Source organism: Petromyzon marinus, chromosome 18, assembly GCF_048934315.1.
Source record: "Petromyzon marinus isolate PM22_M1 ecotype Great Lakes invasive population chromosome 18, UKy_Petmar_22M1.pri1.0, whole genome shotgun sequence".
Taxonomy (NCBI): Eukaryota; Metazoa; Chordata; class Hyperoartia; order Petromyzontiformes; family Petromyzontidae; genus Petromyzon; species Petromyzon marinus.
The window spans coordinates 414,701-442,393 of NC_133684.1; the positions used below are offsets into that span (position 1 = coordinate 414,701).

The window sequence follows — 27,693 nt, forward strand, 5'->3', positions numbered from 1 at the left end:
TAAGCAGGAGTCCATTATGTGTCTCCACATATAATATATATATACAAATAAATAAACAGTTCATTAGCCTTTTGGCTTTCTAGACCAAGAACATGAAGCAGCATTTGTTTAAGTGAGCAAACTCTGGATCAGTTTAGACCTCCTGGGTTCTCATCAGTAGAGTCAAGCCTGTTAAACAATCGCTGTTGTGTTACCAGTAGCTATTGGTAAGAGCACGCCATATAAGTTATAGGATCTCGTTCATATATGCATGTTGTATTTATTTTGCGCCGTACGTAGCTAACTGTGCTAATCGGAGGTGCGGGGGGAAGGACTAACGACACGTAAAAATCAGTTCTATATAAATGAGTTTTCAATCTAGGTTTAAAAAGTGCACAGCTCCAGTGGCTTCCTAATACAGGAAGAGTATTCCAGTTGGCCGCAGAAGCGCATCTGAATGCGCGCGATGCGGTGACCGTCTTTGTTCGATGGCTAGCCAAAAGCTATGCGGATGATTCGTGTCCCGAGTGGCGATGTTTATACATTGCATCAGATATTCATTTGAGGCCGAGTCAAACTAGGGGAAGCCCAGGGCTAGGTTGGATTATCGTCACTGGTGTTGGCCGTTAGCAGGAATTGAACTCGGTTTGAGCGTTGGAACGCTTGTAGAGAGTTGCTAACACAAGCCAGATGGGAGTAAACAGGAGTCCTCGTGACCAGGGTTGGTCTGCCAACCCCATTCTAAATTCTTCTCCTTAGAAGCTTGACTGCCTGCTGCTAGGAAATAGGCTCTCACCATTGCTGAAGTTCGACAGTGCTTCGAAGAGGCACTTCATTCGGGCTTCGCCGTTATCCATGACGGAGGTAACTGCGCACGTACACAACGGGGTGAACACAACACAGGACGAACACCGCAGCAATCCACGTAACGACGATGTGTTCTGCACGTTCGCACACGTGCGTGTGCAAAGCACTCGTGCTAACATTATGAAGCAATGTGACAAGGGAAGGTTTGTGTTGGCGGTGAGAAAACTACGTTCTGGAGGTGAGTAAATCGCACCACAATCTCAGTTGCCCAGCGTTCATGTCTGAGAAAAAGCTCCACAATGGAGTGTGGAAAGTACGGAAAGCGCAGTAAGTATAGTGAGCAGCACCTGTATAATATATATGTCCAAGTAAATTGTTAGGCCGATTACTTGCAGTTATGCGTGGATATCTGTGCCTCATCATACCTACGTGATACATGCAATTCAAAGTCATCGTCCCCATGCTCAAATGAATGTTATGCCGTGCTAATCTCCACAGCCTGCCAGAAATAAGTGGTGAACATTCCACAGTCCGATGGCAGTGGTGGGACTCTCCTTAGCAAGGCCACTGTTGACTTGCAGGGGCAAAGTGCCTAACAGCCTCGCGGTAGCCGTGAAAATGTGCAGAGGGCGCAAGGAAGTTGTGGGCTCACTTGATCTCTTCAGAACATCCATGGTGATCTCGGCCTCTCCAGACACTATCCGCTCCATCTCTTGCCAAGTCAAGAGGTTGACAATGTGCTGAGGGACCACGGAGAATATTCCTTTCCTGATGGCCTCGACCTGCCGCAAACACACACGCAAAAGGTGCCCGGTGAGATACGCAGACTGTTAGGACAAAGTGCCATTGGTGAAAACATAACAGAGGGAGTATAAAACACCAGGAGGTGGTGTTACTAGCCTCGTGGATTCCGAGCCACCTTTGGTGGTGTTGTCGATGGCCAAAGCAAGTGAAAAGCTCATTTTGGGTTGAGTGAGAGCAACACAGAACATGCAAGACAACACAACCGAGTCAGCACAAACAAGACGCAATGAGACGGACAACACAACCGAGCAGTGAAACATTAAATCGAACCAAATCGTTGCCCAATACTATGACAATATAAATGTAAGGGATGTTGAATTGTCGCACGGCTATTCGTATTTTCCGTGTACTCTGGTTCCCTCCCACATTATACCGATCCTGAGCCTTTAATCGACCTACGCAGTACAGTATTCCCTCGTCCACGAACTTTCTACTTGCAATTTTAGCGATCCACAAATCGTATTTGGAACTCTACACGACTACCGCATCGAAAGTGATGAGACAGAATGTGATGCGAGAATGTCATGAGAGATGTGTCTCTGTAGGAGTAGTAACGACATCGCAACGATCACCATCATCACTGTCATCAGCATTATCGCTACTGCATCCTTTACTGCGAAGCATCACAATTTGAAGAAAGTAAGTTGATAAATTGTTACGTAATATTTTAACGTACATTCTGATTTACTTTATGTTTATTTTAACCAATTTTTATTTGTGTTACAATTTTCACGTATTTAACAGCTTATTTATGTATTTACTCAAGGTAATTCAGTACAATCTATTACATTTTCGGAGGCCAATATCATCACCCGTGATGAACAACGTGGGAATGCCGTCCTACAATTCGTCTACGGAGTCCAAGTGGGGGTGGCTGGCCGAGGTGGACCGCCGTGCCCTCCCGGCGCCGCCACCGTCACCTGCTGGCGGCTCTCGCAGAGTCGCGCCTCCTGCACGAGACGGGCGTAGCGCAGGCGGTCCCCGTAGTGGACGCGCACCCACACACCGCCCGGGACCAGCTCCACGGTGCGGCCGCTGCTCAGCGTCGTCGCGTACGTCAGCTCCTCGCCGAAGAGCTGCGCGAACGCTGCCTCGTCTGCCGCCTCCTCCAGCGAGCGCAGCGACCTCGCCTGGGGGGCGCGCCGCACGCGCTCGTGACACCGTGAGATTGTGCGCGCGCGTGCGCGTGTATCCATGCGTGTACGTGGGTGTCCGTGTGTGTTGTGTGTGGGGAGCGGTAGTGTAGCGGTTAGAGATGCGTGATGAGTGAGTGGCACAAACTAGGGAAGAGGTGGGCTGAGTGGACTTGCCAAAAACTGGTACCAGTGGTACCAAGATCGGCCTCTGTGGGAGGTGGTTTGTGAAGGGCGTGATTAGGCAGTTAGAGCCGGTCACCTTCCAACGACAAAGGCAGTAGAGCAGTGATGTGTGTGGGGGGCGGTGGCGTAGTGGTTACCGCACCACACTACGAATCTGGTAGCCAAAGCTCAGTTCCCGGTCACGGCTAACATCAGTGATGATTCATTATCTGAACCAGTCCTGCACCCCTGCCCTAACAAAAATAAGATTGAGCTCAATGCAGAGTAATAGTTGTTAAATCATTTCCAAATAATATTCATGTTCCCCGCCTCTTATACAAATTATGTAGGGGGTGGGAAGAGGTGCGGCAGGTGAATAATTTCCACACCTCCGATTAACACGGTTGGCCAGAAAAGAGGTTTAACATATATACTCGTACAAAAGGGTTGCTCATTAGTTTTTCTCACCAGGGTCTCATCTACGGATCTGAAATCACTCCAAGTCACGGTCTCCCCGACGAGCTGCTTCCACACCAACGCCGGAAGGCACAGTATCTGCGCACACCGCAACAACGACGAGTACCAGGACACGTACACGCACCACCCTTTGTGTCATCCACGACTCGGAGAGGGCCTCCCCAAACCACATCGGCCGTTGAGGTTATTTGAGCATACTTCACCACAGTGGTCCGTTCAGATTGGTGAAAGTGGGGGACATAGATGTTCAAGAAGAGCGGCAGTGCTATAATGAATGTTGCACTACCAACTGCTAACATCGTAGCAACAAGAAAACAAGCCTCGCTTAATCGCTGCACGCTCTAACCTCATGCTGCAGTTCTAAAAGGTGATCAGTCAATCGCAGTACATCAAGTAGGTTCCTAACCTATGTGTAGCGATTTTTCATCGATATTCCTTTATATGTGGGGCTTCCTTGTGTAGTTTTCCACAATTGTGCTGCATACGCAATTGAGAATAGTCTAAACATTCAAAGCAGGAGTCTCTGTATAAACTTTCTTGAGCCCTAATTGAGATTTTCTGAGATAAATATAACTGCATTAATATAATTATAAGATAGCCAAATAGACGGATGTCTCTTTTTAAAGAGAAACCTGAAAGAGTAGGCATGTAACTGCGCTAATCTGAGGGACAACAACAATGCGTCGATTCTTAAATTAAATTTGATGCTTAGGATACACGCATCAAAAACAACGCAAATCGATTTTCGTGTTACAGTGAGCGCCTCACAAATCGAAGGGTTGGGAGTTCAAATCCTGGCTGGGGGTTGGCTCAGCCCCCACTGACCATCTGGGGGGGTTGAGGACCACTTGGTGGAGAAGTACACCGTGGTTCTTTTGGATGGACTCACCCCCACCATAGGAATGTGGAAATTACAGCAATGGCTCAGGGTTGTAAACATAAAACGAGCATAGCCTCAATGCTCATTTAAGCAGGAAGTCACTTGGCTAATGGACTGAAGCAAGTGTATAAATGAGATCACAACCGCGGGGATAACGTGCTCGTTCTCACGTGCGCAATACAAGTTACCAGGATGTTGGCGCCACGCAAGGCCGCTCCCATTATCTTTCCAATCCACGTGAACATGTACAGGTCACGGCAGTCTGGGTTCGGCACATACACGCACGACTCCTGCCCTCCGGTACTCTGCGGGTACAGACAAGGGAGCATACACAATTGGCGACTACATTAATATTCAATTAGACTACTGATCACACACCATAAAGGGTTCTGCATCAGTATAGTGGAGAACTAATATAAGTGCCTGTATTGATTTTGTCTGGGTTGGGCGGTGGGAGGGGATGTTTAAACGTAGCTTAATAATAAAATAACACAGCCCTTTATTCATGTGTGCAAACGACGGTTTAGTGCTCTGTTCGATTGTGGTTGTTAATTCTGTTGGCATGAGGATTTTTTGTTATACTTGTGTGCGACGCAATATCAACTAATAAACAAGGATGGTGATTGTATGTATGTATTTTTTACTTCTTTCACAACATACATAGCCAACCGTGCTACTCGGAGGTGCGGGAGGACAAATTAAACATAAAAAGAAGTTCTAAAAAAATACGTTTTAAATCTAGATTAAAAAAAAAACATAGCTCCAGTGGCTTGCTAATAACGGAAAGAAGAACATTCCAGATGGCCGCAGAAGCGCATCTAAAAGCACGCGATGCGGTGACCGTCTCTCTTCAATGGCCAGCTAAAAAGCCACTGCTGCGAGGATGACCGTGTGACGGTTCGTGTGATGGTTTATGCTCCTTGACAAGCTCGGAAAGGTATTGCAGTTCATATGTGGCGATTTGTTTGTAATGAGTGTGTGGTAGGAAATAAAGGCACAGCGGTGGAGAGAAAAGGAAACGGGCGCTCACCCGTCCCAGCATCCGCAGGAAGAATGGCACCGGAACCGGGCAGTAGGGGTCGCTGGGGCACAGCTCCTCCGCGATGTCCGACAGACACTCGCGCTGCCCGCCACCTACACCCGCAGCGACGAAGTCACGTGGCGCCATGCGGCCAAGGCGGCAATATGTACGTACATGTGTATGTTGAACTTCTTTCTCGCCGTACGTAGCCCACCGTGCGAATTGGAGGTGTGGGGGAGGGACAAAAAACTAAACACAAAAGCAGTTCTCCAAAAAATCAGTTTTCAATCTAGATTTAAAAGTGCATAGCTAATAGATTGTAATGACGGCCAGAGAAGCGCATCCGAAAGTGCCAGGCGATGCAGTGAGCGTCTTGGTTCAAAAAAGCAAGTAGAGGACTCGCCCGCTGGCTTTGCTCGTACGTAGTTGGTCACACTGGCACAAAGTAAGATTGATGGCGATCGAACACAATGAGAACTACGAGGCAGTTCTTCAGGAACTGTTGGTAGTTTTGTAAAATGCACAAAAGGCCGAGTGCTTTTTGTACGTGTTCTTGTGTGTTGTTGGAAACGTAGAAATTGTTTAATTCCCTGCAGTTGCCTGGCAATTTTCAGCGTACACTGGATACTGTAAATGAAGTAGCTTCATAATTTACAAGAGTGGGCTCATGTATCCTGGTATCGGCGGACCATGTTCGCATCTTTAAATATACTCTCAAACGAATTGTTTATGTTACTAACCTTTCAATTACGCAAATGGAGAATAAGGGAACAGCTCAGAGATGTTACCGAGATATCCGAATTTAACACAAATTTAATATCGCACAATGGCTCAAATGTGACGATTTATTGCATGGAAGAAGTATATTGAACAAACCATTTTTCAAATGTATAAAAATGTTGTATACCATGTCCATATTTAACGACCACTTTTATTTACACATTTCCCTCGTAAATGTGATCATGAATATCAACTAGTTCTCAAAAGGGTAAATATCAGACAACTGATGGACACTGCCACGGCACATCCCATAATCACTCATCGACGTTGTACGTCGCCATTTGCTTAGATTGTTACGCATTTAACTGAAGGTGGATTCAGGGGATTGGTTACAGGGGGCCTCTTCCCACAAGCTTAGCCGATCAATGTGGCATTCGGTGTGGCCAGGGAGAACTTCAAAGGGTGTCCAAGTCACCCACCCACTCACCGGCATCATTCATTCCTTCCAGGGTGAAATCACACGACCACCACTGACTCTCCGAAGGTTTCCACCTGTAAGTGAGAGGATGACAACGAACACTCTTAACACCAATTTGTGCATAGATCTCCATCATCGATAGGCAGGTTATACCAGGCAATCTCCATCATCAATACACACGTTATATCAGGCGAGAGCCCACAGAGGCCAAACGTTTATTTTCTAAGGGACACAAAGCAATTTAGTAGATGCAAGCAAAAAAAACGGTCAAAACAACATTATTAACATTATGACGTATTAAATAAACATTAAACGACAAACATTCAACAGTTAGCGATATGTAAAGAATAAACATAATCAGAATCTTTATCCTGGATAAATCCGATGAGCTATGAAGCTCTTTTTAACAGCTGTCCATAAAGGGTGAAGACCGTAGAGCCGGCCCAGGACACGCTGGCCGGACGATGTCGCTCGGCTGGCCTGGAAACGCCTGGGAATTCCCTAGGAGGAGCTAGAGTCTGTCGCCAGCCAAAGGGAGGTGGGGACCGCCACTACTCAACATGCTGCTGTAGTGTATAGTGTATAGTAGTGTATAGTGTAGTATATAGTGTAGTGTATAGTGTAGTGTATAGTGTAGCAGTGCTGGAGGCTGTCGCCAGGGAAAGGGAGGTGGGGACCGCCACTACTCAACATGCTGCTGTCGTGTATAGTGTATAGTAGTGTATAGTAGTATATAGTGTAGTGTATAGTGTAGTGTATAGTGTAGTAGTGCTGGAGGCTGTCGCCAGGGAAAGGGAGGTGGGGACCGCCACTGCTCAACATGCTGCTGTCGTGTATAGTGTATAGTAGTGTATAGTAGTATATAGTGTAGTATATAGTGTAGTGTATAGTGTAGTGTATAGTGTAGTAGTGCTGGAGGCTGTCGCCAGGGAAAGGGAGGTGGGGACCGCCACTGCTCAACATGCTGCCGCCGCGACCCTCGCCCGGACCAGCGAAACTGAGAAACGAACGAATGGACGTTTAAAGTAAAAAAAACTATTAAGCTTGCATTGAGAATAATTCAAAAGCAATTACATTCATAATAACCAAGCTACAAATACACATTTTACATGAAGAACCAACTGGAAGTGGTTAAATTTGGGATTGAGACGATGTTATTTATTCCAAAATTCGACAATGAGGAGCATCATGCAATAAAAATAACAATTTCCAAATGGAACATTTACTTTGCAAACGACTTTATTAGATTGTTCTAGCATATCTACGGGAAGCGATCATCAGCTGACGCAATGCAAGTTGTACTTCGATATAGCCGAAAGGAGGCCAAAGGTAATAACAAGCAGGAGTCTATTCTGTGTCTTCACATATTATATTTAACCAAATAAATAAACAGTTCATTAGCCTTTTGGCTTTCCGGACCAATAACATCAAGCAGCATTTGCTAAAGTGAGCAAACTCTGGATCATCAGTAGACAAGCCTGTTAAATAATGACTGATGTGTTACCAGGAGCTATTTACAACAGCACACCATATAAATAATGGGATCCCATTAATGAATGTGTGTATTTTGAACTTCTTTTGCACCGTACGTAGCTAACCGTGCTAATCGGAGGTGCGGGAGGGACAAACAAAAAGCCGTTCTAAACAAAATAGTTTTCAATCTAGATAATGATTTAAAAGTGCACAGCTCCAGTGGCTTCCTAATATCGGAAGGAAGAGCGTCCCAGATGGACGCAGAAGTGCATCTGAAAGTGTGTGATACAGTGACCGTTTTTGTTGGATGGTAAGCCAAAAGCCGCCGTGAGGATGACCTGCACGGATAAAAACCGTTCAATACAAACAGCAAGCGGTGAAGGGCTTGCTGAAGGGAACTCTTCTACTTTGGGATAAAGGATAAAGGAGGTAGAATTGATGAAAGTGCTGCTCAGGAACGTAAAGAAATGAAAAGGGAAGCACAAGATTCGAGCAGAGAACTTGAGCAAGCTGAAAACTCAATAATAATAATAACAGTAAGACACCATTACTGTTAGAATTATTGGAATTAGTACTCTTGTTACAAGCACACAAAGTATCATAGGCCAATAAAAAGGCTATGTGGTCACAAACATGCCTCACCTGTAATCCAGAAACTCCTTCTGCTCATACTCCTGCAGGGCACGGTAAACCTGCCCAGACACAAAGCGAGCGTTAGAGACGGTGCTCCCGGTCCTCTGAGGGGTTGCTTCCCATAAGCAGGTCTCAGTCCTAAGCAACATCGACTCCCAAGTCAATCCAGCAATGGGCAGTGCTTACCACCATTGGTAGTGGCATCATCAGTATGATTACTATTACGCTCGTTAACCCAGGAAGGCATCAACGAGTCCCAAGGCTCTTGTTCGGGAGGGTCCTGCCAAGTTTTTGCAGTCAGGGACAATGCTGCCATGTGTAATTCCAATTGAGTAATTTGGAGGTAATGTTTCAGCATTGGTTTAGTCAATACCACTTAAATTGGACGTTTGCTGAGCTATGAGAGGAAACCAGAGATCCTGGAGAAAACCCATGCAGAACAGGGGGTGATCATACAAACTCCACGGAGAAAGGTGCCCGAGTCGGAATCAAACTCAGGCCTTTCCTGTGCGAGGCGCCACTCTGCTGCCCAAAGTTCCACATTTCAGTGGTGGAGGCCAGCAGGGTCGAAAATCAAATGGTAGAAACCCCGATATGAAACTCATCCATCGTTTCCCCTCTGCAGAAACATCGCAGCATAGGAACCAATCTCAAAAGAGCTAGGATACACAAGTTTGGTGTTCTGAGCAGCGCCAGTGTGGCATAGCGTTGTACACCAGGACATTCCAACCCCTGGTGGAGGGGCTAAATCTTTCCAAAGGATAACCACTGCACAAGAGAAACAATCCACATTTTGAGCAAAGTTGCCATGTTATCTCCCTCGCCTGGCACGCAGGAGCGTGTGGGTTCGATCCCACACCCTGCCGATGCCTGTTGTATATTTGAAGTCCACGTGTTCTCTCTCCCCGTGGTGATTGAGTGATTTTGCTCCGGGTTCCTCCAGTTTTGCCCTCCACATTTAGAAACATGCATTCAGATTATTTGGCTGCTACTCTAAATTCCCACGTGTAATGATATACGCCACTTTGATGAGCTATCATGTGTGCCCAGGTCGTCTCTGAAAAAACAGCGAATATCTCAGTGGACTTTACCTGGTCAAATAAAAGTTGAATTTCAATAGGATCAAATAAAAGGAAAAGGGTTTACACACACACATAAAAACCCAACCATCTTATACCAGTGCTTATCTGCCCCGTGTTCTTTAATAATCCAGGGAAGCCCGAGTCTGAAACATATTAAATTATCCCTAGAAAGTCATAGATTTGTATGCTCGGCCAATTCCTTTTCAAGGAATGTTTTGAATCCGGGAAGAAACTCAAGTACGTGGAAAAAAACCCCACGTAAGACAGGTGATAACACTCAATAAAAGACCACGTGCACAGGTCGTGACCCTACTGCTGTACTGCCACCTTCTGAAACCATCCCACAACCCAGTGGATGTGGCAGTCCGACAGAACGTACAAAAAACCTGCTTCATCCCTCAACCCCGTCGCTAAAGTGTGGGATCCACAGGGCACCTTCCGCCACAGTCGGTCCCCACTTCCTGTCACCTGTGCGACCACCGAGTTCCTGTAGTGCGGGTCGGCATGCGGGTTCTTGCGGTGTCGCAGGGCCGCGGTGCGGTCCACGGTGATGTGGGCCGTGGTGCTGGTCGTCGACAACGGCAAGTTCCGCGTCAGCGCCGAGTCGATGAACATGTCGCGCTCGCTCGAGAGGGCCAGCAGGTTCTTCACGCTCTGCACACACGTTTCATTCCTTCGTATTTTATTGAACCGTCTTGTCTATCGTAATCATCGCAATCATCATCATTGGTCATGATATCTCGAATGTCGATTAATTTGTCGGGCTCCCTCGAGAGGGCCAGCACGTGCTTCACGCTCTGTACACACGTTTCATTCCTACGTATTATATTAAACTGTCTTGTCTATCGTCGTAATCATCATCGGTCACGATCTATTAAATGCTGTCTGAAGGGCTCCCCCACGGCATCGCCATCCCACACAATCCATCGTCTCGCCCACGTACGCGAGGTCTCAAAGCTTCATCTTGCCTACCCCCGTCCTGTCTACTGCCTTAACTAAACGGTTATTTCAAAGGATAAAATCAGTCACCGGCAATCACTGTCATTCGAGTTTTATAGACCAACCGATGGAGGCGATCCGTTCAGTTGAGGATGGCAAAAGAAAGTACCGCAATTATTTTTGCCGTGTTATCGTTTGAGAACCCGAATGTGGAGCATGGAGTTTCAAGGTAAGCAGGGGGGGTGATATGGGATGGAGAAAGCTTGGACTACGGGGCTGCCCTCATGCACAGAACTTTATAACAGAGTGTATAAAGTTTGTAAAATGCCTCAAAGATGAACTTGAGGATTACCTGAAAATCTGAAAAGCTTCCATTGCTATATTCCCAACTTGGAAGCACATATGGCATAACCTCTTCAAAAAGATTCACGAACCTGAAGATGCAAGAGGGGAAAGCAACATCCAAACACAACACAAAGTGTAAACTTGTTTATGTATTATTGGCAACGTCTAACTTCTTTAGAATGCAACAGACTCAACAACACTGTTACTAGTCAACTCTAAATGAGGGTAAACACGTGGCATATATGGGGATGACAGTATTGAGGTATGCATGAATACAAGTATTTAAAAGTTTTCTTTACCCCCAGTTTATTTTGATTTTCCCCCATCACATGGCCTAACCAATATCCTTGCTTCACACCACTGCCACCTCCCATGTTCTGGCCCAGGCCCTCTTGTATGGCTCTGTGAATCCTGTGGAATTTGTTACTACTGTGCCCTGCTACCTTGCTGAACTCCAGTGTCTATGGGCTTCCCCGAGACTCAATGGGACTTGGTAGTGCTGGGAATTAATGTTGGATCCTGAGGCCAGACCCGAATTTCCAGAGACCCATCGGTTCCGGACTTCTGCAAGTCGGCTGCCACTGGAGCCTCCTCTGGGACTCGGTATCACGTTGGTTTTTGGTCGTGCGCTCCGTTTACCTGCCTCTCTCTCGTGAATACCAACTCTCATCCTCGCCTCGTCCCCTCTGATGAGATGTTAACTCCCTCGCCTGGTATGCAGGAGGTCGTGAGTTTGATCCCGATCCTGACGCATTTATATTTGGAGTTTGCATGTCTCTCTCCCCGTGGTCGCGTTAATTTTTCTCCAGGTCCTCTGGTTTCCCCCCCAACCCATATAGAACCAACATGCATTTAGAGTATTTGATTGCTATAAATTTCCACATAAGCCACTTTGTTGAGCGATTATTTGTGGCCAGGTCGTTGCTGCAAAAGAGCTATATAGCTCAGTGGGCCTTACCTGGTAAAATACCAAATAGTTGAATAGATGTCCCCATGTTTTTGTTTCTTGCTTCCCTGGTTTTGTCCCCAGCTTTGTTCAGCCTTCTGAGATGCTGTTGAATTTGGATGCCCAATGACTGGAAACTATCGTAGTTGTTTCTGTAATCGGGTGTACGGTTTTCACCGAGTTAAACCCATCACCAATGAGGTGCCTGATGTACACCGATGGCCGAGTGAGTGACGGTGGTTGTTTGATGGCAGTGGCACCTGTAGATTGCGATCGAGCGCTGGCACAAGAAGTCGGGGCTGAACCGCGCAAGCCGAGGGAACAGCGCCAACTTTGGCGGCTCAAATGCGGACAAGCTCATTGGAGGAAGTGGGATGAATGAGCACTTCATCTGCAGAGTGTTGATCTGGATGTTGTTGAATCCTGAAAAATTGCCACAAAAGAAAAAAATATACACCTGTACCCAGTTATACATTGTTGTCTTTTCCCCCAGTTTTAACTTTGCTGCAATGTATGCTCAAAGGAGTTATGTTGACCAGATCCTCCCTAGACTGTGGTCACAATGTCTCTGCTTGCATTGTGGGTTTGTATCAAGCCCTATGGAGGCTGAAGCTGCCATGTTGAATGTGGCCACGCCGAAGAGGAAAGATAACAATGCTGAATAACTCACGTGAGCCGCTCTGCAGGTGGATCTTCACGAGGGGGTAGTGCACGCACGCGTTCGCAAGCAGGCACACGTCTCTGGCGTCACTGCAGAGGAAGGGCACGAGAGACGAGAGTCTACGATGGGAACGAGCTGGCACATCCACTCACGACACCGCGCCGCTTCTGCTCTTGTCACACACGGCCAAAGGGACTGCATGCGGTGGACTCTGTGACACAATCACTAAATAGGGCCAACAATTAAAAAAGGCAGAAAATAATAGATTGAAATGTATGAAGTTAACGACGCTGCCTTAAGGTAATTAAATATACACATTCGGCGACGTTATGGGCGGTGTGCTCTGAAGCAGGGCCACTGCCAAATTGGCGTGACCGTGGCTCACTTGGCTATGACGACGTGGTTGACCTCCTTGAGGGAGTCCATCGTCTGTCCGCCGAGCACCGTCACCTGTCCCACCCTGTTATCGTCGTTCGTCAGGTGCCTGAGGAACATCTTCCTGTGCAAACACGCCGCACAAACACGCCGCAAATTACGCACCTAAGCGACGCGACACAATGGGCTCCCGTCAAGCAGGTTCGATGGTTACGGAAGAAATGCGATACACTCAGTGGATAGATGAGAATGAACGTGTCTTTATAAAAAGGTTAACCTTGCTTGATAGAGAGCTTCATAACTCAACACACACACGTTTCATAAACGTGTGTGTGTTGTGGGGGGGGGATTTGGGGGGTAGACTCAATGAGTACCTGGTGCGGTCTGTAAATATCAGCACCGGGGAGACAGTGGCAGCCGAAGGTGGTGCTGACCATCCCCTTCCCCACCCGTGCTGTGTCACCCTTCATAGGTGCTCCCTAACAGCACTTGCCCAAACAGTGTGTTAAGGCTATATAGGAGCCTTTGTCTTTGTGATGGAGCGGTGGCGCAGCTTTTAGTGCGCCGCACTACGAACCCGGCGCCCCGAGTTCAAGGGTCAATAAACAACGCCGGTGCCTCCAAACAAATCACCCCCGGTGAGCGCGACCTCGAGGACACTCGCGTGGGTGACCACCGAGGCTTACCAAGCGTTGGTGTTGCATTGCTATGACAAGGGCTGTGCGTTACCAGTAAACAGCAGTGCGATAATAGGTTATGTTTAATTATTTAGTGCGATTGTTTACCCTTAAATGCATCACCGAGTCTCATGACCCATCTTCAGGACGGTCCCACTAAATGTTTTTGGAGTAAGAGGCGACGATTGCTTTGTATATTATTCCAAACGAGTAATTTTCCGGTACTTTTTTTTATTTGGCAACTTTGAACTATGAGGGCAACGCGCAATGGCCTACTCTTGAGAATGACATCACGGGTTCCGTAACTTCCGCTGTGAAGGAGACGGCCGTGTCTTTATTTGTTTTGTAAACTCACCCATAGGAATTTGATCCAAAGACAGATTTGGTAGAGTCACTGCATTGAGTGTGACTGTGGAATGAATCCGCGTCAGGGGCTCTGCGTGCGCTACCTTCCGCACGCGTTTTATTTCTCTGGGAAATGGTCAAGCATCCCAGCGAAGGAATGTTGTGAAAAGGCGACTTGGAACCCAGTGAGGAATATCTACGTAAATGATCATCAGCACAAGGGGCAGGTGGTATCTGTCCCTGTCCTCGGCTTCAGTGGGGAAACAAAAGCAGCAAGGCATGGTGCTGAACCGTTATGTGCCGTGCCGGCATTCATTAGGTACACATCCTGTACAGGCGATCTTTATGTATTTGCATGTGCGTACTAGCTGAATCCACCAGGAGGCATGACTGCATTAAAATAAAGCACAACAGTCTCCAAAATGCGGTTTCTTACACAAACCATAGCGTTGATCCTAAGGGAACATTATTTCAGTGCTATGGTTAAACGTTGATGTTAATTGTGCTAATTAATAACTCCCATAGTCGGTGAACAGCCCTGGAGTACGACAACACATAACCTATTTCTGGATCTCTTGATTTGGCACCCTTTACTCAACACTACACAATCATCCTTTTTCAGAAATGTTGTATTGAACATTTAACAGTTACGTATTCGGTGATTTTGGAGTGCTTATTCCTGTTATGCTTGTTTAATCCAGGAAAGCATTAGGAAAACATTCCACTGGAATTGGTTACCGGTTCCTGCCTTTCAGAACCGCTAATCGCTCCTGAAACCGGATATCGGTTTACCGGTTGGCATGTGACATGTACTTGTTTTTGGGAGCGCATCCCCTTACTGAATGATGGCACCAGGCTTCATGTGCAAGCACAACCAGGCCTCAGAATTGTCCGTCGCCCAGTACGTAGCCGGGTCATCATCTGTGATGTTCTTAACCGAGTTCTTGCTCTGTGGGGACAATGAAAAAGAGGCCTCTGCGTTATTCATTATCAAAGACTCTGGCACATGGATCAGAGACAGACGACAGAAAGAAAATGAACTATACTGCAACAGGAGGAGGAGGAAACCGTGAATTGGAAGAGGCGCAAGTTAGGGACATCGAATTTACTGTTAGGACAAGTGGGCCCATGCAGGGTGCATCACGAGCAAAGAGGAAATGCCTAAGAGGACATTCCCTGCAGAGGAGTTATGAAATGAGATTCGATGGAGGAGCGAGACAGACTCTTTAATCACCAGACTCTGACAGATGTTTATGGCTTGTGGAAGCATTCATCCAGCAGTGGATGGATCATAGCTGATGATGATGAGTTACAATGGGTAGGGTGATATTTTTTAACTGTTTTCGATGTAAACATTATGCAACTTTGCTTCACTAAAGGGCATAAAACTCGGAATAACATCTGTTTAGTCTTTAAAATATTCTGATCTAAAAAAACTGTTTTATGGCACGGTTTGTGACATAATTAATAAACAATCTCATTCAACATTACATTTAACAGAGTCAGCCAGCATCTCTTAACATGGAATCCTCGATGACTAACGCGTTCCCAGAAATATTTACTCACTGGCTTGTGCGAGGCGTCAATCTTCTTCACGTATAACTTAGCATTGTCGAGATTTTCTGATTCTTTCTTGGAAAAACTGAGCAGAAATTGAGCCAGATCTTCATCGCACTGCAGGTTCCAGCCTTTCGGAGCCAACCTGTTGGAAAACAAAGGCGGGTACACAGGCGCTCGTAGTGCCAGACACAACACGGGAGAGTGAGAGCGGGTCCACGTGGAGAGGTCTGCTGTTGGATGGACCCTAACTCGTCTAACAAAGACGCACACTTTCATAGGGGCCAGGTGGCTCAGCAGCACAGCGAGAAATGGATGAAAATTAAATGCAAGTGGCATACAGTCTTTATGTTATGCTGAGCGACGCACAATGGAAAGGTTGCGATTTCAAATCCTGGATGGGGGTTGACGCAGCCCATAATTCCCAATGGGTTGATAAAGTGAGTACCACTTTGTGGGGAAGTCAACAATGATTGTACATTGGATACACTTGCCCCTGCCACAGGAATGTGGAATTTCCACAAATGGTTCATAGCTGTAGGCAGAAGTTGAGCACCGCCTCAATGCTCATTTGAGCTTGAACTCCCTTTGACTTTCACTGTATGCACCCTGAAATTAGCGTTGATTACATAGCAATAAAACCAAAATGTTTAATTCCAGTGGTCAAAATAAGTCGAATGAAGTAAAAAAACAAACTCAAAGGGTTTTTGTTGTTGCTGTGTTATTGGTAACGAGGCCGAAGATCATCAACTCGCTCAAATCGAGAACCTGGATTCACCACAGGTGGCTGCCCAGATTCACAACCAGAATCCCATTGGGGGTCGGCTTGCTGCGCAGGCATGGTAGTCATTAGCCTCCCTGATCCACCAAGATACTCGTCTCAACCTCTTGAAGAGAATAAAAAAAATAAACCCTCAAAAAATACAATTACTCAAGCGTCAACAATATACGGACCGTAAAGCGTGGGCTGACTCGGTAACAGACAGAACCCACGGTGACGACAGCCGTGGCTCGATAAGCCGAGCGGCTATGCTTGAGCCGCCACAGAGGTCTGCTAGAGATATCCCTCACCTCATTTTCTCCACAGCAGCACTGTCACAGACGGCTAGGGGAGGTCTGCACCCCTGCTGCAGGCAATAACTGGCATCCACGGCTCGCTTCCAACTGAAGTTAGGGGTGGGGTTGGGTGGGGCGGGGGTAAATAACACAACTGCCTTACAACGACGCTAACAGACATCATAAACGAACCCGGCAGGATCTGGCAACAACGCACAGCTCCACGTACAGCCGAGATAAAGAGTGTTGGAAGCTTACGTGAGCCTGCAGCATTCAGAGGTCAAATCCTTTATGTAAATATCCACGGCTCGATGTGCCGCGTCACCGCGGCCGACCATTCATTGCTTTACGTTGAAGGCGAGGCAGATTTTCACAGAATGGCAAGATGTACGAAAGTGGCAGTGCTTAGATCATTAAATCAGGCAACTTAATCGCGGGTGGCATTCAGTCTTTAAAAGTAATCATTAACAAATATCGATCAGCAATAGGCTGTGGCGTGTGCCACAGGGGCAGGTTGTTTAAGTGCTGTAAAGTCGGACGATCTCCCGGACGCACAAAAATATGCCACCAGTATCAACGTATTTGAATACTCAATTAAAACGCACTCGCACACCATTTACAACTGTTACAGCTGGAGTACGTGCCATGCGAGTCGGTTATGTATTTATGAACGCGTCTGGCTGGGTGCAATGTTCATTGTTTATAAACGGCACACTGTATATCTATCGATTGAAAATGTTTGCATGCGCGCCGTCGCGTGCTCGCTATGTACACGTCAATCGACATCCTAGACAGTCCCATGCAAAAAGAGATGCTCCAACTCAAGCGGGTTTTCCCGGTGTGAAACATTTTAAGAAAAACTAAATTAATGATACACTGAGCTCATGGTCTCACCTGCTCTGCTCGTTGTCCTTGCTGTCATTGCTCTTGCCATGTGGAACTGGGACGAATGCCATCCTATGATCATCAGGACGATAGAGGAGAACCCAGCCCTCCTCCATGTCACTCGGACAGCCGAGTTTTCTGAGCTCCGGCTGCAAACAAAACACGGCCGTGACGAAGAGGGCACGCACATTGAGCGACGAGAGAACAGCGGCAACAGGCGATTGAATGTTGAGCACTGTGAAAGCGTTGGCGCCATCGCTAACAGAGGAGATTGATGAAAAAAAATTATAGGTCGACTGAGATTATTTCAGTGGGGAATCTGTATAAGAATCACCCTGTATAATGGACGTGAAAAGACCATTCGGCAATTTTAAATATCAAGTAGTCCATACAGAGCTCATTTAAAAAAAAAATTAATTCAAACAGAAACTGTCAACTCCAAGACACACATCCCCATTGAGGTGACCATCACAAACCCCTCAACAATGCACCCTGCTGACCCTCTTGTATCTGCTGCATTTAGCATTGTTCTCTATGCACAGCGAGTCAGCAGAAGCATAACGTACCTCGAGCTGTGCTGTCACATGCCGCTTAAACCTTGCTTTGGAATAATTTACAAGAAAATATCTCTGTACATTATACCAAAGATATTTTCACCGTTCAACGGTTGTTTTGTTACTCACGAGTAGCCTTCATGAACTTTGGCAAGTAGGAACATAAAATAACAAAATAAAATAGGTGACGCCAAAAAGCATACCTGGTCGAGCACCAATTGGGTCGAGGCTAAAAAGAAAGCCGTCCCTTGATGTGGACCAATCAGTTTCAAGGACAATGCATATATTAGTATGTTTTTGGTTTGCATTTTAACTGCAGGTATTGTGGTTAATGCAGACATGAATCCTTGTAAAATCCTTGTAAAAAAGGTTTCAGTTTTGTTGCCAGAAAAAAAAGGGAAAAACCCTATTATTACATTTTTGTACTGGCAAAGGAGGTCTAATGATGAAAATAAAAACACTCTGAGGCAGTGGAGGCAAGTTTCACAGCTGGGTTAAGGGCCGCATGTTTCAGGAAAACATAGACCGATTGTCAAAACACAGACAGCCCTCGAGGCACACCGCTCATTCTAGGATAACATCGGTGTCAGAATAATGTTTAAGTCTTATACTTTGGTCACGGCATAAAGGGAAACTAACCAAATGGCATGCTCTGAAGATGGTTGCCCGTCACATGTTTTGTTTACGTGCGAACGTCTACACGTTTTTATAAAATGTTGCACGTGTGATCCAATCCTAAAACAGAGGCGCTGAAATGTACGTGATTTTTTAATGAAACTTTTTATCACTCAGGAAATCCCCAACTGAACACACGGATTCTTTGTCAGTAGGGGAATGTCAAAGGATCTGCGTGGTCAATTCCCTTGCAAATATTTATGCACGAGTTTTTTGCGTATGCACATTTGGGTTTTCTCTGGATACACCACTTTTCCTCCCACGTGCAAAAAATATTTATTTAGGAATTGATCAAATAATCCCCGGAATCTCCTTCAAGAAATTTGAGACCAAGCAAGGCTTTCATTTAAAAGGATGGCAGGATATCACTCTGGTGTAAATGTTGGCACACTGGACAATCCAGAGTTTGTCGGTCAGAATCGATCTCTCAGCATGGCAGTTGAAAGAGTGGGCATGTTTTTTAAAACCCCTCCACTTATATCCACCGAGCAGTGTAAATGGGTACACCGCAGTCATTGAACCTCTTCCCGTTCCGAGACGTCTGCAAGTTGCAGGGTGGGGTCCCGTTCACCGCTGAATCTCGGAAACGTGCAAGCGGCTCAGCTTTAATTTTATTTAGAGAGGCGTAACGCTGCTGTTTTTAGATACATTGTACTCACCCCAGAGAACCATAGCCACACAACCGCACTCGATGATAGCTGGCGCCAAACTGTGCCACACACCCTCCTGCATGGCCTCGTGGGAGCCTCGGTACCGAAAAAATATTTTACGTCATCGGAATTGAATTGGCAAAAAAACTGATGACGTACATGTACATCATGGGAATCGGAAAGGGTTAAGGTGGTCTGTGGTGGGGTAAAATGTGGGTCCTCCTAACTCTTCGAAGACGTCTGGCCAGAGTGGAAGAGAACAAAACACCTTCTGGTTGGGCTCTCTTTAGTGGAGGCCCTTCTGACAGGTGTGGCGTGAACAGCGAACTGCAGGGCTGCACATGTACATATTATTACTATCTTCTAGATTATTACTACTTTCAGAAATGATCATGCTGGCCCAGAGTAGCCAATGAAAAAGAGCACCAGCCTACTGCTTGCAGAATCATTGAGCCACTAGTTAAAAAAAACGATTTGCCCAATTATATTCCCATTGTGCATGACAAGGAAGCGGCACATCACTTCACGTCAGAGAAAAGTCTCTGGGGGAGTGGATAAAAGGTAAATGGTCTTTCGAGACCTCTCATCCACACTGATCAGCAGCGCTCCTCACATGACAACCAAACCAAAACGATGTACTCCTCAGGGCTGGATGTACGGCGAATTAAACTAGAAATGTCACATTCTTTGGTGCATTCATTGCTCATCAGTTTGCTACACTTCAGAACTCAGTTTAATTACTTGGGTGTATCCCCGGATCTGAAACGACCCATGACCTCAGTGGTGCTGCTGCTGCAGTGCTCTGACACGGTATTCGCATTCCAAGTCAGCTAGCCATCTCGAAACACCACCTCATATTTAATGCTTTTCAATTCAGGTTAAAAGTGGAACTTATATCCATCGGTCCGTCTGTCTGTGTGGAACATGGGTGGGGTCACGCTGACTCTTGTGCGCATGAGTCAAAATAAATTCAACTTTACAAAAAAATTATGTTGCTATTAGGGACTTCACCTGCAAAAAATGTCCCAAATTTATCAAAAGGTTGCTCAAAACTGAGACACACTCAAGGGCGTAAATGTCCAAAGATGCAAATGAGTCTTATCTTATTTATAGAGCGTCTTCAGCAAGGCGTTAAACAATCAACTTTTTTTACAGCACAAGTGCGATGAGATGAGTTGATGAGGATGGTATTCATGAATATGATGATGATGTGTGAAATAAACGATCGCAGCAACCTTTCGGCTCCCATGCCTCCGATTAAATAAGTAGAAAGACAAGTGCACGTCGGAAAGCGTCACAAGAATCCACGTACGTCCTCGTTTTAAACTCTCACCTGCAACACCTTGGCCCACGCGCCAGTCCCATCACAGTACTGCTCGCCGCTCGCTCTCACCAAAGCCCCCTCGCTCAATGCCAGTGGGACCACCATGCGAGGTGGAGGGGTTGCCGGGGCCTGAGAGCTCGGTCCAGGACGGTCCCACACGCCGTCACCAGGCAGAGGGGAGCTGGGTTGAGGTCCCTTGGAGTCGGGAGGGCCTGCGGAGTCGCCTTGATGCACACTCATGTAGGCCACCTCCCTCGGTACGTAGCAGAGCGGTTCTGGCAGCGGCAGGCCATCTCTGAAGCACCGGACGCTCTCCAGGACACACCGGATCCTGGCCAGCCTCACACGGACCCTGCCCGACAGCATGTCTGCAGAGGCCACGGGCCGGTGGGTGTGGCATTTACCAACAGACACAGCACCACCAAGGGACACAGAGAAGCAACGCGACACAGAGACGCTTCAAGCCCAACGCCAGGTTCACGAGGTGTGTGAACTATCTACCCAACCTAGCACGTAGGAGTTGGCAGCCACTACGACTTCATGGATTTTAGTCTAACCTCCTAGATCTTGTCCTTAAGTTCCTTGAGCTGAGACAATGATTCATAAATGATGTTAGAAACAATAACTGCCGCGTTTAACGCTTGCACTAATGACCCTTTAATTTGTTTGGCGATGTTGGGTGGGTGGTGGCAGGGCTTCAAAGTAAACATGGGACTCATCTTCTATATTTAAATTCTTGTTTTTTTCGGTAAAGTCACGTAGAAGGGAAATAATAAAATAAAATAAAATTCTCACGACGTTTCGGCCACAACACAAGTAGCCTTCCTCAGGTGAAGAAACAGAACTGTCGGAAAGACAGCGCTCCAATGAGCACTGCTAAGCTTGGCAGCGTAAATACGCGTAAGTACGCTGCCAAGCTTAGCAGTGTTCATTTAAGCACTGTCTTTCCGATAGTTTCTTCACCTGAGGAAGGCTACTTGTGTTGTGGCCGAAACGTCGTGAGAATTTTATTGTTTAATTTTTATTATTTTATTATTTCCCTTCTACGTAACTTTACCGAAAAAACCAAGACGAATCCCTGCAGTCACGAAAGCTTTAAATCGAAATTTAAACATGGGACGTTGGACCAACGTTGGTCCAATGGTTCCAACCACATGCCAACGTTGACCCAACATTGCATCTGGCTTACGACACAGATTTGACCAAACCCAAGAATGACGTGGCCAAACCCAATAATACATTGTGAATCACGTACCCAACTTTTAGTCAAACGCTCTAATGCACTCGAAAAAATCTCAGGCCGAAATACCTCCATGGAGGTATTGTCGATTGTCATTTGCTGCCCTGTGACAGTAGTGGAAAATCCACATTGCCATGGCTGGGGCCAGGCAGTTCGTAGTGAAGCCACTGCTAATAATAGCCTCTAAAGTAAAACAAATCCATGCAAAATAATCATGGAATGTCAATCATCGCAATGCGGTAAGTTTCCTGCAAATGAATAAAAAAATCAGCGAGGTTTCTAAAAATGACAATCCAGGCGGTCCTCTGGTAGGGGTATCCTCTACCCTGTCACAGTAATGTGGAATTTCCACCACTGGCTCAAGGGAGCCCAAGGGAGAGACACTATGTACAGACCCCATCGCACTCGCTGCAGCAGCAGCAGCACCAAAACTCCTGAATGTATAAACAGTACAGTACGTTTCGACCTACTTGTTGAGACTCGATCACGTCACCGCCACGGCAAGATAAAATTCCGTATCTTGTCAATGCTGTCGCGATGTACTAACAACCATTGATAATCTACCGGCCGGAGGGACCGCGTTAATCTTGCTTGCGAAATTCAAGAGCCTTCTCTTCCTGCTCGGATCGAGAGCCCTCCCACCGAGTCGTCACCACCACCGCCCATCTCAATCGTCAGGGACATCACTCACTCACTCGCGCACTCATCCCTGCATCTCGTATCCCGTCTGGAACGTTCTCCCCGCCCAGAGTGGCGAGCACGGCACGCACAGCTGGATCACAGCACCACGGCACGGATCACGCACTTGCGATTAGAATTCAATCGCGTTGCGTATTAACACGACTTTGGGTCTTACCCCTCCTGCTGCAGTGGGACGGTCCTGAGCGGACGTCAGCACTGACGCTAGGTTTTTAAATCCCAGTTCGCAAAGGCAACGCGGAGTTGGGTGAGATTATTTATATAAATATAAATGTGTTGTGCGTCGGTTCTTGCCTCACTGGCGACCACGTCCAGTGGCCGAGTTGCAGGATTGGCGTCTTGGTTGAGACGTTTGCTGGTTGCTGAGATAATTGATTTTGGCCGTGATGCCTCGTGCTGAGTAATGTTGGTGATGTAAACATGTCGTCATGGATCGAGACACGACGCCTCACCTGTCACCTGACCTATGCACCCGACAGATTATTCTATCGTTTGTCCAAATTCCAACTCAACACGTGAGACATCCCATTAGCCACACGGCCTTGGGGCCGTCCATACATGACGTCACGCACCTGGGGGGGGGGGGGGGGTCAGACATTTGTGACGATGTGTGACGAGGGAGGGGGGGGTTTGAGAAATCTGACGTCAGGTCAAAATGCGCAACTTTAAATATAGAATTGTTATAACAATAATTTGGATTAATTTTCATTATTAACTATTTAATCATTTACATTTACTAAGGTCACCTTTTATTTATTCCATGAAGGAGCATTTTGCTTCTCCATGGGAGAATGGAGAAGCATACATTTTGTAAATTTGTTGAATGATTGTTATTCAACATTTTGATTCTAATGATTCTACTAGGGCTTTTCATTCTGTGGAATGAATATGTGATTGTTATAATTGTACTCTCCATTTTGCTTCGTTCTACTACAAAGTTTCAAGTATTTTTTTATGGTTAGAATTACTTTTAATATTTTATAAGTATAAGATCATTTCAATATAATATTTTTAGAAATATGGTTTGGGGGGGGGGGGGCAGAGCTTTGTGACGTCATATTTGAGGGGGGTCTGACTCTTTGTAACGCCGTGTGACGAGGGGGGGGGGGGTCAAAAATCGTTCAAAATAGCGTGACGTCATTTATGGACGGCCCCCTTCTGGGAGTACATAATGATGGCTAGAGAAATGGTTTAACACAAGCAAAACTCCGGACTGGTTTCAACATTCAGTCTCATCACCAAGGCATGCTTGGTGAATGCAATACCGCTCGCCGTTTCGGTTTCTTGTCTGTGTGACGAGGTCGTCTGTGCCAGGTGTGTTGATCTAGTAATACTGTAGTGTACTCAGGGAAGAGAGTATCCATTTAAAATGAGCAAGCGTAGAGATGACGGACCCCTATTTGAGAAAGATGTCAAAGACAAGCCCGGTGTTGGGCCTGGCAGTAATTAGCGGCATGTGCAAATGCTGTGTCGTACCCTTGCAGGACCTCTTTGTAAATGGTATTTACAGACCGTGCTTGGAAATTAATTGTTGCCAGGTCTCCAGTTGTGAGTACTGGACCACAGCAAGAGTGAGATTAACGTATTTCCGTGTGGCGTACCGACTTGTGAAAAGGGCACTCGTTTGTTTTCATGGGAGAGCAAAGCACCCCTTATAACTCGAATTCAGAGTCCAAGGTTGGATGTGTCTCGATTCAAATCACGTAGGTCCTACTTGGTTGATCGTGTTCATTGGGAGAATGGTACAAGGATGCAGTATGCTGAACCAAAGTGTATGTTAGTGCTGTTTAAAACATTTCTAGATGCACCAATATTTGTTGAGATCATATCGAGTATAATAAAATCTGTAAATTCTGAGAGATAAAAAAAATCATTGGAAAAATGGTGCAGGCTGGAAAACCATGCTTCAAATAACACAGAAATGTGTCTCGATTGTAGCACAAGCATTGTGTACGTGTGTTCCAATCATCAGCATTTAATGAAGTGCATGGTGGTTCTGTGGTGCCACGGCCGCCCCCTGGCCCCCACCCTGAGCACACACACACGCAGCGCACACGTCGTGTCCCAGCGGGGGATTGCCTGGCACAAGGGGTTTTAATCCGAAGGGTCCTTAGAGTGTAAGTCCCACGGTCTCCCGGTGCCAGGAGATTGGCCGACCCTCGCAGGACAAGTCACATTACGGTGCCCCTAAATTGGCTTAAAATTGTGCCACGCACATTTTTTAAACCTTTATAAATGATTGCCTTTGGGGCCGTCCATAAATGACGTCAAGCAACTGGGGGGGGGGGGTCAGATTTTTTTTTGTGACGATATGTGACGAGGGGAGGGTTTGAGAAATGTGACGTCACATCAAAATGCGCAACTTTAAAATATAGAATTTTTGATTTAAAGCTTTCGTGACTGCAGCTATTCATATTCTTGGTTCTTTCGGTAAAGTCACGTAGAAGGAAAACAATAAAATAATAAAAATATAAACCAATTAAATCCTCACGACGTTTCGACTGCAACACAAGCAATCATCATCAGGTGTGAAAACCACAGCAATACATTTTGAAAAAAGTGGCGTTTTTTTAACGTTAGCACCACCTAGAGCGATTTGACAGTTATTCAGATGGACGAGTCCATCTATGTTCGGAAAAGAGGAGGGGGGAGACGAAAATAATTGATGCGGTATGAAAGCCACCGTAAGCGTGAACAATCAATTAAGACCCGAAATGGTTAATCAAATCCTTCCAATGATTGCTAAGCCAGAATCCATCTTCTCGGTTGAAATTGTCTCTGTTTGTATATGTGGATAGCCTCATGAACGAATCTCATGGTAGCCAGATGGCTTGCAGAGAACCTCTGTCTTGGAGAAGTCAATGTCATGTGAGCCTACTGAATTATAACAGTGAACTGCCACGGCCGAGGTGTTGGTCCTACCGTGTTTTAGGTCTGCTTTGTGTTCACGGATGCGGTCCGAGACATGTCGTTTGGTTTCTCCAATGTAACTACTACCACAGAGGCAACTTAGTTTGTAGACGCCAGGGTACTGTATGTCCGGAATCACATATTTTACAGATGGAACCAAATCACGGATTTTATGTAATGTGTTGAATCGGACCTGGATCTTGTGTTTATTCAAGATTTTGGAGATCTTTTTTGTGATCCCCGCAATGTAGGGTAAAGTGATGGTTTTGAATGGCTCCTCAAGAGGGTCCTTCTTCATGGTTGGAGTGATAGCTTTGCGGATTGTGTTGTCGGAGTAACCATTAGCCTTAAGAGCTTGGTGTACGTGCTTGAGTTAATTGGCTATGTGTTCCTGGTCGGATATGCATTGGGCTCTATGGTGCAGAGTCTTGATGAGGGAATTCTTCTGGGATGGATGGTGGTGGAAATCCGGTTTCAGGTAAGCATCCGTATGGGTAGCTTTCCTGTAGACAGAGTGGCTCATTGAACTATCAGGTCTCTATTTTATTAGGACATCCAAAAAAGGTAGCTTGCCATCTTTTTCGACTTCCATGGTAAATCTGATGGCTGGGTGCATGGAATTGATGTGGTCGAGGAATTGGTCTAGAGCAGGCCGGCCATGTGGCCAGATGACAAAAGTGTCATCCACGTACCTCTTCGATAAGGTTGGGCGCAGAGTGGCAGTCTGGATGGCGTCAGTCTCAAATTTCTCCATGAGAATGTTTGCTACAACCGGAGATAGGGGGGAGCCCATTGGGGTGCCCTCAGTTTGTTTGTAGATAGTTCCATTCCAAGTGATGTATTGGTTAAGCAGTGTCTCACCAGGGGGGTACCTCAGTGTTTAGTCCTTGATGAACCAAGTCTTCAATGATTGCGATGGTGTCAGGTACAGGAACTTTGGTGAATAAGGAAACTACATCAAAACTGACAAGCAGGTCGTCTGGGGACAGGGGAATACCATTGATTGTCGATACCAGGTGAGTAGAATTTTGTATTGCAGAGGTGGTTTTTCCAGTGAAAGATGGCAGGATTTCAGACAGAAAACGAGCCAGTTTGTAGGTGGGGGAGTTGATAGTAGAGACGATGGGATGAAGGGGTGTATCTACTTTGTGTATTTTTGGTAAGCCGTATAATTTTGGTCGCCTGGCAGCAAGTTTCAACGAGAACTGTTTGGTTTGATCAATTAATGCAGTTGAATCAGCAATGATTTTGTTGGTTTGTATGACGAGGCTGTTGGTGGGATCTATTTTTATTTTTGTATAGCTGTCATCGTTGAGTAATTCTTGAATTTTGTTGTTATATTCTGTTTTATCTATGATGACAGTGGCATTACCCTTGTCGGCTGAGAGGATGACAATATCATCCCTCTTTTTTAATTTATATAATTCAAAACACTCATCTTTGCTGAGGTTGCTAGCTGGCATCTTAGCGTTTTTGAGGGTTGCAGCGATTTCAGATCTTGCTACGTCTGCAGCGATGTGACCCAGGCCCTTGAGAGCCACGTCTACTTGGGCAATGATATCATTAACTGGTATGTGTTTAGGTGTGACTGCAAAGTTTAGCCCTTTAGCTAAAACGGGTTTCAGACCATCGGAAATAGAACTGTTACTGCGATTAATTACGACTTTGTTAACGTCTAGCTTTTTGGTGTGTGGGTCTGGTCTTTTGTTGGAGAGGAGGTTAAATTTGGAAATCAGGTTGTCCTTACATTTGGTCGACCTAGTGGCAGCTGAAGAGGCAGTCATATTGTCTACATGTTCCCAATCCGATGTGGACATTGTTGCCGTCAGTGATAAGTGTGATTTGTAGAGTGTCTTGTCTAACTGATCTAGTTTGGTGCGTATAAGGCTGATTTTCTCTGAGATAAGAGCTAAGCTAGTTCTGGAAATAATTCGTTTCGCATTAGAAGAAGTTACAGCAGCAGAGGTCAGTGTAAATGCGATTGGTATTACCCCAGAGTCGCGGCATCTCTTCAGAAAGGTGAGAGACTCGATCAGCTCAGCCTTCTTATCCCGGATCTCAAAGCTATGTGGAAACCCTCCCCGTAGAGGCGGTTAAATTTTGATTTAAAGCTGTCGTGACTGCAGGGATTCATATGTGACTTTACCGAAAGAACCAAGTTGCCTCTGCGGTAGTACATTGGAGAAACCAAACGACATGTCTT

At 46.1% G+C, this 27,693-nt stretch overlaps 1 protein-coding gene across 3 annotated transcripts in view; it reads right to left on the minus strand.

Annotated features, from left to right (window-relative positions):
• The window catches only part of HECTD3 (HECT domain E3 ubiquitin protein ligase 3), a 31,696-nt gene extending 8,897 nt beyond the window's left edge, over positions 1 to 22,799 (minus strand). The window contains exons 1-19 of one of the 3 annotated variants that reach the window (XM_032956415.2): positions 22,738 to 22,799; positions 20,651 to 21,009; positions 17,448 to 17,587; positions 16,569 to 16,661; positions 15,507 to 15,642; positions 14,780 to 14,889; positions 12,929 to 13,042; positions 12,553 to 12,632; positions 12,143 to 12,305; positions 10,944 to 11,025; positions 10,121 to 10,306; positions 8,580 to 8,629; positions 6,474 to 6,538; positions 5,276 to 5,379; positions 4,434 to 4,550; positions 3,357 to 3,443; positions 2,511 to 2,720; positions 1,439 to 1,568; positions 776 to 847 (exon numbers count right to left, since the gene is read on the minus strand). In XM_032956415.2, coding sequence (XP_032812306.1) covers positions 776 to 847; positions 1,439 to 1,568; positions 2,511 to 2,720; positions 3,357 to 3,443; positions 4,434 to 4,550; positions 5,276 to 5,379; positions 6,474 to 6,538; positions 8,580 to 8,629; positions 10,121 to 10,306; positions 10,944 to 11,025; positions 12,143 to 12,305; positions 12,553 to 12,632; positions 12,929 to 13,042; positions 14,780 to 14,889; positions 15,507 to 15,642; positions 16,569 to 16,661; positions 17,448 to 17,587; positions 20,651 to 21,007 — 2,296 coding nt within the window. In that variant the 5' untranslated portion in view covers positions 21,008 to 21,009; positions 22,738 to 22,799. Of the gene's footprint in view, positions 1 to 775; positions 848 to 1,438; positions 1,569 to 2,510; positions 2,721 to 3,356; positions 3,444 to 4,433; positions 4,551 to 5,275; positions 5,380 to 6,473; positions 6,539 to 8,579; positions 8,630 to 10,120; positions 10,307 to 10,943; positions 11,026 to 12,142; positions 12,306 to 12,552; positions 12,633 to 12,928; positions 13,043 to 14,779; positions 14,890 to 15,506; positions 15,643 to 16,568; positions 16,662 to 17,447; positions 17,588 to 20,650; positions 21,010 to 22,351; positions 22,557 to 22,576; positions 22,703 to 22,737 lie in introns of those variants that run through there. The other 2 variants (XM_032956414.2, XM_032956413.2) reach the window with 2 other exon arrangements.
• Positions 22,800 to 27,693: the final 4,894 nt, after the last annotated feature.